At 29.9% G+C, this 10,636-nt stretch overlaps 1 protein-coding gene across 1 annotated transcript; it reads left to right on the top strand.

Annotated features, from left to right (window-relative positions):
• The first annotated feature begins 824 nt into the window (after positions 1–824).
• On the top strand, positions 825–1,437 carry LOC11431400 (uncharacterized). The gene has a single exon (XM_024783680.2). The coding sequence runs from the start codon at positions 966–968 to the stop codon at positions 1,278–1,280; it is 315 nt and encodes a 104-aa protein (XP_024639448.1). The 5' UTR covers positions 825–965; the 3' UTR covers positions 1,281–1,437.
• Positions 1,438–10,636: the final 9,199 nt, after the last annotated feature.

The raw sequence follows: 10,636 nt of genomic DNA, 5'->3' as shown, positions 1-10,636 counted from the left end.
AGAATATCAATTGAAAAATTTAAATGAAATGAAGTAAGAGAAGAAGAGTTAGTGGAGTTATTCAAATTAGTGGTCCTAACTCCTAATGCACTTAACAAATTGCAATATTATTTGAAAACTCACCTCTCCTTGTTTTGAAGTAAATGAAAAAAAGAGAAATGGAGATGTTAATTATTTTATATTTGAGTTGTTTGGTGTGTGTGCGCTAAACAAAATTTTGTAAATGAGTTTTGTCAATTTTAGTTTGTTTGTAAATGAGTAAAAAAAAACTAAATTGTGGTAATAGTGAAATCTCTAAAAATTATCCATCAAATGACGAATTGTTTGAGAAAACCCGAATTTGATTTCTGAATGAAACATTTTTTTTATCAAATTATATTTATCTCAAGATCGAACTTCAAATTATTATGGGACATTTCCCTTTCTGATAAGATGAATAGCTAAACTTTTTTATCCAAAGTTTTAGAGGACGTACAAAGAACTCTTCAACTTGTAGCCAAATGAACTGTAAAGAGTAAAGCTACAATACCTTAAAATTTCCATCTTCTCTTTTGACAAAACTAAGTTATCAAATTGATGTACAAAAGAGGAAGAAAATAAAACTCAAGCTATAAAGTAAGTAAACAAAATTTCCAAAGATAAAAGACTTAAAGAGACTTTTAATGCAATTAGGCCCCTTTTCCATCAAGTTGGGCTCAGTGGACCCCACATTTGATTAATGGGAAGAGAAAATGTTGCAATCTCTTTTTTTTTTTTTTTTTAATATTAACAAAAAAAAAATGCACTAACAAACTTTATGTGATAAATACAAGCACTAGCTACCAAGGTAACACCGCCACCAAAATACCCTTATTAAAAGCCTTGGATAAAGAATTTCTACTTACAAGTTCCAACTTCAAAAACCCTTTGTTTTCTCTTAAGAAATCAAAATCTTATTCTCCATTAAACTCAAAAAAATTCTAGCTATGTGGCATCTCTTGAGAAACCTTAACAACACAAGAAAGAGTTCAAAGGTGGCTGATGAAAACATGTTCCAACAAGGAAACAATATTGTTGAGGTACAAATATTTGGTCATGAAAGGAGAAGAAGATCACAACATGGTTGGGGGAATATTGTGTTTAGTATTCTTCAAGCTCCTATATCAATACTATCATGTGTTTCTCATCCTCAAGTTAATGGTTCTGATGGTGCTTGGGTGAGTGGTGGTGAATTTTCACAAATTTCTGAAATGAATCATCTCATGGTAAATGATAGCATGAGATATGCAATTTTGATGTAGAAAAAAAAATGTGTAAGTATACCAATTGTTGTTAGGTTTTTCTTTTTTCATCATCATTTTTCTTCTTCTTTGTTTGTATTTATTTTAGGTGATTGAGTGGATTATTATGTCAATGGAGATGTGAATATTAATGAAATCCTCCTTTTGTTCTTCTCTATTTTGGGCAATTATAATGAGACTAATCCTTTGTTTAGAGCTACTATTACACTTTTTTAGGGTGCTTAATTACACTTTAAAACTTCAAGTCTTTTCAAAAGTGCATTTTATGATATTATTTTACTCATAATTTGGCTAAGCTTTTAGGATTTAATTTGTTTTAATATCAAAGTTTTGTTGATAAAGAAGTATAGGTTAAAGGTATTTGTTTGTGCTGTGTGGCACAATGATCCAACTTGTGTCAAGTTGAGAGAAAGCCTCGTAGAATGAGGCATATAAGAAAATGACTAAAATAGGAAATGGGTAGGTATATTTTAACTTATTTTCACTTTAATTAGCTAGGGTCACTATGTTAATTGGGGATATAAGCAACGTGAAAAGATGCTCTTTTGTTGTCATGTACTTCTATGATTTTGCTTTGATTTGATTATAATAGTTAATATTCACATAATTTTCTAACATGGTACCTTCTATTTTTTACTAAAGACATGCCACCTTCTATTGAATCTCACTATTTTCCCTAATAAGGGGTAGACACCATTTTCCTACTTCCGATGATTTATATAAAAAATAGGGACGGTCCAAATGACCAAAGCTTCAAGTTGTGACCTAAGTATTTGAGCAAATATTAGTCTCATAGGGAGGAGGGTCCAAGTGACCAAAGCTTGTGGAGAAATCTAGAGTTATGGGAAATTTTAACTAGTGATTTTTCTACAAAAGAAATATGTACGCACTATATAAAGTTTAAAAAAAATTCCTAGTCAAATTATTGAATTTTAGTGGTTAATAAATTTAAATAAAAACAAATAATTTAAGATAATTCGAGATTAAATTTTAATTGTAACAATCATCGATCAAACTTTTTATCCTTTCACAAACTTCAAAATATCAAGATCACTTCGTCTAAAACTCGAAGTTTAGCATATAAATGACAAACATCCATTTTGCACCAAAATATAGCTTTGATTATCAATTTAGATTTATCTTTCCTCTTACTTCCGAGAAGATGAAGGGGAAAATATATAGGCTCTATAATTACACTCATTATCAATTTAGCATTTTCTTTCACAGACAAAAAAAAAATATCAATTTAGCTTCTATATTTTCCCCCCCTTTTTTTTTTTTTTTCGTACAACCCCTTGTTTACCTCTTGGAGAAGTGTAATATAAAGTTATCTCTTTCACAATAATACAAAGTTACCCTTTATTTTCCCAAATAAGGGGTAAACACAATTTATCTTGTTAATGACACTTTTTCATTGTTCAAAAATTAAATTACACTTTTCTAAGCGCACTTGCATAACTTTATATTATTGTGACTGATGTGAGAAGTGTTATTGATTAACAAACCGCGTGAGAGGCAAAACATATATATATAATGCAATATACTCTTGTGAACTTTTCTTATATGAGATAAATAGGTTAAGAAAGTTGATGTATTTAGTTAATAATATAGATCAAATATATCTGTTTTATTAATCTTTTTTTTCTTATAAAAAAGATTGGAGAAATTCTACAAGTCATAACTAAAATATCTAAATTACAAGGTTGAATGTTATGATCCGGAAACCCAATCCCTTCACTCAGCTGTATAAATTTTAATGATTATTTATCAAGGGAGTTTTTATAAACAAATTGCATAAAAATTGACACAAGGCATTACCTACTCATGTATATCTCCACTATCTCGAATTCTTAAGCTCTAAGTATATGCATATTTATTTCCATAGTGCTATAATATTGTACTTTTATAGCAACAATGTATTTGCTATGGGCTCCCCATATTAATAGTTCCATCTATGAGTCGGCATCTATATTATCTTTAGTTTTTAATTTGATTTCTGAATGTATGTATCTATGTGCATAAACAAAATACACTTAATCTCACTACCAAAAAAATAAAACACTTAATCCAAAGGCCTTCTACGTTTTCCAACCAAATAAATCAATATCGATAATTTAGTCGACAAACAATCATTTTTTCTCCAATTTAGTTCATATAGTAGGTCACGAGGGGAGCTCGGAAGATCATCCACATCGAGGTTAGAACAACCGCACAAGTGAGAGAGACGTCACACTCTTACACAAAACCTTAAGACAATGGATTAATGGGTCCTCTACTTATAAGATGTTCAACCTTTACTTTTCTATCCAATGTGGGACATATAACTCACACAACACTCCCCCTCAAGTGTGAGTCCATCTATTCATGATGCACCCCTTTCAAGAGGAAGCTCTTACTTGCTTGTATCGTCGTTGCTGGTTTCTGCGCAAACAGACTGGCTGTCTTGGTCACACCCTTCGTCGAACCGGGGCTCTAATACCACTGTTGGATCATCGAAGGGAGCTCGGGGGACCGCCAACATCGAGGTTAGAACAACCGCACAAGCAAGAGAGACGCCACACTCTTACCCAAAATCTTATATAAATATGATAAATAGTTGCTAAATTATATGAAATTTGTCAATATAATTCTTACTGTATATAAAAGTCCATCAAATTAGTAGCCTGAACTAAATTGATAATTTATTATTTTCGAACAAAATGCATCATGATTTCAAGATGTATTTCGTCACCCACTTTCTATGTAATGAGTTTAAGTTAGTTGCGAATCTTGCAAGACTTATGTGAGTTTACATTTGACCAATACACTCAACAGTATAAGCTTTAGCTGTAGTTGGTTTTATTGGCTTTACCCTCTCCACGTTGGAAGGATGTGTGCAAATTAAATTGAAGAAATCTTATGTACCCATATGTGGGGGGAAAATTAGGACCGGTAGAATTTTAAATAAAAGAATTTACAAGTTTATTTTGAAGGAAAAAGAATTTACAAGTCATGTCCATAAATAAATAAATAAAATCATATTTGTCTCTTAAGCATACTTCAGTTGGTAGGATAATGCATTATTATATGTAGGGCTGAGGTTTGAACCCCAGACACCTTACTTATTCACTTTATAAATGAATTCTAACCACTAGGCTATCAGACCAGAAAAATAAAATCCTATTTGAGATGTATCACACATTAAAAGTGTGAATATATAATCATCTTAGTTAAGGTTTAAATTTTGATTTATCACGTTGTAACCTTTAATCTCTTCTTTAGACTCAACTCTTGTTGGTGGATATCAGAGTATCATTTAAATTAATTAATCAAAATATTGAATGTACTAAAATAATATTAAATTAAATATAAAAATCGACGTAGCATGAAATGATTGAATGTCGAATACCTAACAAAACTGTTTCAAAAAAAAAAAAATTGCCAATATACTTGGCTTGTGTATCTTTGTTAAGAGAAATGATATTTGAACAATTATTTTTAAACGATTTTTGCGACAACTTTCCTCTTATATTCACATTATACTTTTATTCTCTCTCTTTCTTTTTCTCTCTATTGTTATTGTCCAATAAAAAAAGAAGAAAAAAGGTTGTCAACAGTATTGTTTGATTTTGGTTGTCCATATATCACTCCTCCTTTCTTAAACATGGTAGTAGTAGAATTTCCACGTTTCCATTTTCTGTGCTTATCTTTATCATCAATACTTGCTATGATTGTTTCAGCATTTGGATCGAAGATAAAGGTATTAAATGAGAAAGAAACGAGGAAAATGATTGGTCAGTTTTTATGTCAACATTAAGTGGGAAACAATGGAACATAGTCAACTATTATGGCTTTTAGCTTGTCTTTCTTTGTCTTCATTAGAATTTGGTCACGTGCATTTTGAATTGATTAACAAGAGTAATAGTATTGGTAGTGAAAAGCTCCTTCCGTCTTAAAATATATGTAAAAATAGGTTAACATAATTTAATACAAAATCAGATACAATAAATTTTAATGATCTATTTTTATTTATATTTTAATACTGAGATAGTATTTTCTAAATATTTACCATAGTACACCATCAATTCTATAATCCTAAAAAAATTAACACATCTATCTATTTATATCATGGTACAATTTTATATATGTTATTAAATAGTATAACACAAGTTTAACACTCTTTAAACACTTTATAATTGATTTTTTAGTAAAGGAGATAGATTGAAAAATAGTGAGATTTAGAGTAATAACTAAGTGTTTTAGTGCAAAAGTATCATTGTTGTTTTGGATCTAAAAAATAGCATTTTTTTTTAGGATTAAATATGTTTTTGGTCCTTATAAATATGTTAATTTTTTGTTTTAGTCCCTCTAAAAAATTTCTTCAACTTTTAGTTCTTCAAAAAATTTTCATCTTCACTTTTGGTATATTCTTTAAAGTAAAGTCGTATATAGAATCCATATTTTTGAATAAAATTTTGTAAAAACATTTATAATATTATAAGGATCTCTCCCAAAAAAAAAATAGAATTTTTTACCCAAACATAAATTAAATATTAATTTTTATATTTTTCACGGTAAAAAATTCATATTTAATTTATGTTTTGTTAAAAAAATTAATTTTTATTGGAAGTGATTTTTACTATATTAAATACTTTTATGCACAATTTCATTAAAAAATATAAAAATTTACTTATAAATAGGGATCAAAAGTATGATTGAAAATTTTATACGAACTAAAAGTTGAAGGAATATTTTAGAATGATTAAAACGAAAAATTTGGTATATTTATAGAGACCAAAAACATATTTAACCTTTTTTATAAGAAAAAAAAAATTGCGAGTAAATAAACAATTACCCCCCTGAAATTGTAAGTTTCGTCAATTACCCCCTTGAAATTAACAAAACTTCAAATATCACCCTGAAATTGCACAATGTTAATCAATTTACTCCCTCCGTCAAATTCTTCTGTTAGTCAACATGATGTTTTGCAAATACTCCCCTGAAGTTTTGCACTTATGTGCAAAATGCCCCATGAACTTGAAAATTTATATATATATATTTTTTCTTATCATTGACTCAAAAGATATTAAAGGCAAACAATTAACAATTAACTTAGGCCATTTTCATTGTTAAATGTCAAAATGAAATATGGAACTAGAAACAACATATGGAACATCTTAGTAGGCCCTTTTCATTGCAATGAGAACCTTTGGAATCAACACTCACCCACCAACCTCACAATTATCTTCTTCATAATCACCTTCATAGTAGATTTTACAATTTCCATAACATGTTTCACAAGGAACAAACTTTATATCACCACAAGCCTCACATCCACCATCACCTCCTTCAATGTCATCAATCCTTTCACAACAAAAAAGCGATTTCTCAAGCTTCTTGTCAACATGAAGTTTCTGAATTTCCTTAACTCCACCAATGTATTTCTTTTCAAAAAACACTTTTGATAATCCTCCTTTACCATAGTACCCTTCACCAAGTAACTCTTTAAGCTATTCCTTGAATCCTAAATGCATTTCTCAAGCTTCTTTGTTTGCCTTTGATATCTTTTGAGTCAAGTATAAGAAAAAAAAATATAAATTTTTAAGTTCGAGGGATATTTTGCACATAAGTGCAAAACTTGAATTTTTTTTTTTTCTGACCCACTTTTCGAAAAAAAATTCAAGTCTGACCCCCTTTTGAAAAAAATTCCCAAAATGACCCACTTTTGGTTTTTTTTTTTTTTGTCTTTTAGTGGCGTTCCCGCCACCTGAAATGGCGGGACTGGCCGCCGGATCTGACAGCCGTCGCTGCTTTTTTTTTTAATTTTTTTTTCGTTCCCGCCGTTTCATCTGGCGGGACTGATTATTTTATTATTTTTTTCGTTTTTTCTATTTTACAATTAAATAATAATGATAAATAATAATAATAATAATGATAAATAATAATAATGATAAATATTTAATAAAAAAACTACTTTCTCCGCGGAAACCAATTACGCCAATGTAAACTATGACCTCCCGTAGCACATAATTTATCTTTTTTGTTCCGTACGACAAAAAAGATAAATTATGTGCTACGGGAGGTCATAGTTTACATTGGCGTAATTGGTTTCCGCGGAGAAAGTAGTTTTTTTATTAAATGTTTATCATTATTATTATTATTTATCATTATTATTATTATTATTTATCATTATTATTATTATTATTTATCATTATTATTTAATTGTAAAATAGAAAAAACGAAAAAAATAATAAAATAATCAGTCCCGCCAGATGAAACGGCGGGAACGGAAAAAAAATAAAAAAAAAAGCAGTGCCAGCCTGACGCGACGGCTGTCAGATCCGGCGGCCAGTCCCGCCATTTCAGATGGCGGGAACGCGCTAGAAGACAAAAAAAAAAAAAAAATTCAAAAGTGGGTCATTTCGGTATTTTTTTTTCAAAGGGGGTCATATCTGGATTTTTTTTGGCAAAAAGGGTTAGAAAAAAAAAATTTCGCAAAATTTCAGGGGTTATTTGCAAAACGTTATGTTGACTAACAGAAGAATTTGACGTAGGAGGTAAATTGATTAACTTTGTGCAATTTCAAAAGGGTAATTGACGAAACTTACAATTTTAAGGTGAATAATTGGATATTTACTCAAAAAATTGCATTGTTGATATGCATAAGTGATGGTGACTGTTACCCGTACAATCTATAATTATATTTGATTCTGACTTTACTTGGATTGATCAACTGAATATGCTTATGCCTATAAATACACATTAGCTATATCTTCTTTTTAAAATCAATGTATACGTCTAATTGCAAATAGTAATCATTCGAGGTAATTGAAATTTATTAAAAAGATTTATAATTTTTTACTATATTTTTTTTCTTATATACCGATCATTGTAAAGCCTTGATTCAAATATTTATTACTAGAGTCACATGTTGAACATAACTTATCCTTCAAAAAAAAAATGTTGAACATAACTTATATAATTTAAAATGCTGTTTATTTTGAACTTGTGATGCATATTGTCACACGTTTGAATGATCGTGAGATCAAAGAAAATAAATGGTCCTGACAAAGCATAATAAATATTACATTCCGAGAATAATCATTAACATACGTGGACTCATCTGCCACCTTATTTTAAGCACAAATACGTAACACTTTTTTTTTTTTTTTTTTTTACTAAGTAGCACAATTTACTTTTTTTTTTTAAGGAAGTAGCACAATTTACTTGTTCTCATGTTTGTAGTGAATAAATAAATATGTGAAGAAAGTATAGGTGATATGAATAATTTTATTCACGTTAACAATAGTTTAATAATAAAAATTGTCCAAGTAATTGTAAGCTATTTTTTTTTATAGATTACCAATAGAAATTATATGTGTGTTTAAACTCCTCAAAAACATTGTGAATCTCATCTAAAGTGATGCGGTAGAAATTTTTTATTTGAGAGTAACTCTCTTGTTGTTTTTGTCTCGTTTTCTCTTTTCCTTTCCCTATTTTTGTTTTAGCATTGTACACAAAATAGAAAAACTACGCATATATGATTATGAAAGTGTCTCGTTTTCTCTTTTCCTTTCCCTGTTTTTGTTTTAGTATTGTACACAACGGAAAAACTACGCATATATGATTATGAAAGAGAAAATTGTCAAAAAATTATCATAAAATGATTGTATAAATATATTATTTCTCAAGCAAATTTGATCTTCCAATGAACCAGAGGATATTTTACGTGTCCAAGATCCCTATTGTTGCTCCTCTTCCTCGATGGCTACACACTTAGCTAGAACGATATTAGGAGAATAAAAATAGCTTGGTTGTTAGTAAGTAATTCCATCACAACTCCACTATAAAAGATGGATTTGACTCACTCTAATGTGAACAACTCACTTTAAAGAGTAACGTGAGTAATATCAATTATCGATAAAAAAATTAATAATTAAATTTTGAAATATACCATGAGTTTACTTTCGATACATTGACAATCTACGATGACTTTGCACAGATGTCCGATCAGATCTTATCATTTAAATATATTATAATCTTACTAGTGGATGACATATGATGCATTGACATGTTGTATTAAATCAATGAAGATGGTATAAATAACCACTAAAAAGTAGCAATGATCTTCTCCTCTAGATCATGCTTGAAGTACTGTCTTGTTTCTCCCTTTCTTATAGATTAAGTCATAGTTGAAGCCGCCCAATTATTAATACATGTAAGCACTTCTGTTGAAAAACTGGAATAACCTATATTGATGCAACAGATATAATGGTGACATCTTATTACATTTTCCTCTCATATTCTTAGCAGCAAATTACCACCTTTAAGAAGGTCATTTCCAGTGTTGTCGAATATCGGCCATGACAGATATTGGTTGTGGGATTCTGTCTTTCCGTCATGGCCAATTTTGTGAAGAATAGTGGCGCCACGGTACCATCCATACTCGGATATGGTGGTGCAACGTGTTGGCCATTATCGCGGGTTTTTGGCTCTTTGCAGTCCACCATCGACAACACTGGTCCTTTCATTGTATACAGCTTTCAAAGATTAAAGCATGCCACAAGAAAATAGAAATGGTACAAAAATGAATGCACAGATCATATGTGCATTTTCCCAGTTGACATTATTATTATCACGAGGAAACTAGAAAGTATATTAATAGTAACAATACAAAAAGCCTGAGGTCAATAGATTTGGTTTGGTGCCAAGTTTTTACATAAATCAATGAGACTGAGGTTGACATCGATTAAATCATCAAATGTCAATCGGAAGTAATACAAAATAACAATTTCAGGGCAAGTTTTAAACAATGAAGGAGTAAATCAAAGGATAAAACACCGATTGATTATTTTGCAGACCCAAAAAACAAAGAGTTGGTGCAGTTGAAGTTTATAGGGTTTTAACAAAGAGGGCTGAGAAAGAATGAAGACTTTGAGTTGTGCCATTATAGTCTGATTTTGATTTGATTGATGATTATGCTTTTATTTGTATAAAAACTAAACAATAATTCTTATTTATAGTAATACAAGACACCAATTCTTATTGATAATAACAATGTAATATGAAAAGTAATCTTATGTTATGTGGTAGTCTAAAATATTTTAATCCTATATGACTATGAGATAATCTAAGGTACTCAAGATAATACCAAGGTCTTACAAGATATTTTCATATCTTATAACAAGTAGAAAACAAATATTTATTGCAGAATGATAGCATACTGGATTTGGGCTTTAGCTCAATTGATGTGGTGAATGGGGGATAGTAGTGACGTGGCAATATTCTGTTAGGAGGGATTTTCTGTTATGAAAGAGAGGATAGGGGAGTGAGTAAAGAATTCCGAAACCTTGTCAGCATTCAGTTAAGAGAAAGTA

The sequence above is a fragment of the Medicago truncatula genome, chromosome 5 (genome assembly GCF_003473485.1).
Source record: "Medicago truncatula cultivar Jemalong A17 chromosome 5, MtrunA17r5.0-ANR, whole genome shotgun sequence".
Lineage (NCBI taxonomy): Eukaryota > Viridiplantae > Streptophyta > Magnoliopsida > Fabales > Fabaceae > Medicago > Medicago truncatula.
The sequence above is the reverse complement of the archived record's forward strand: the minus strand, read 5'-3'. Positions and strand labels throughout refer to the sequence as shown.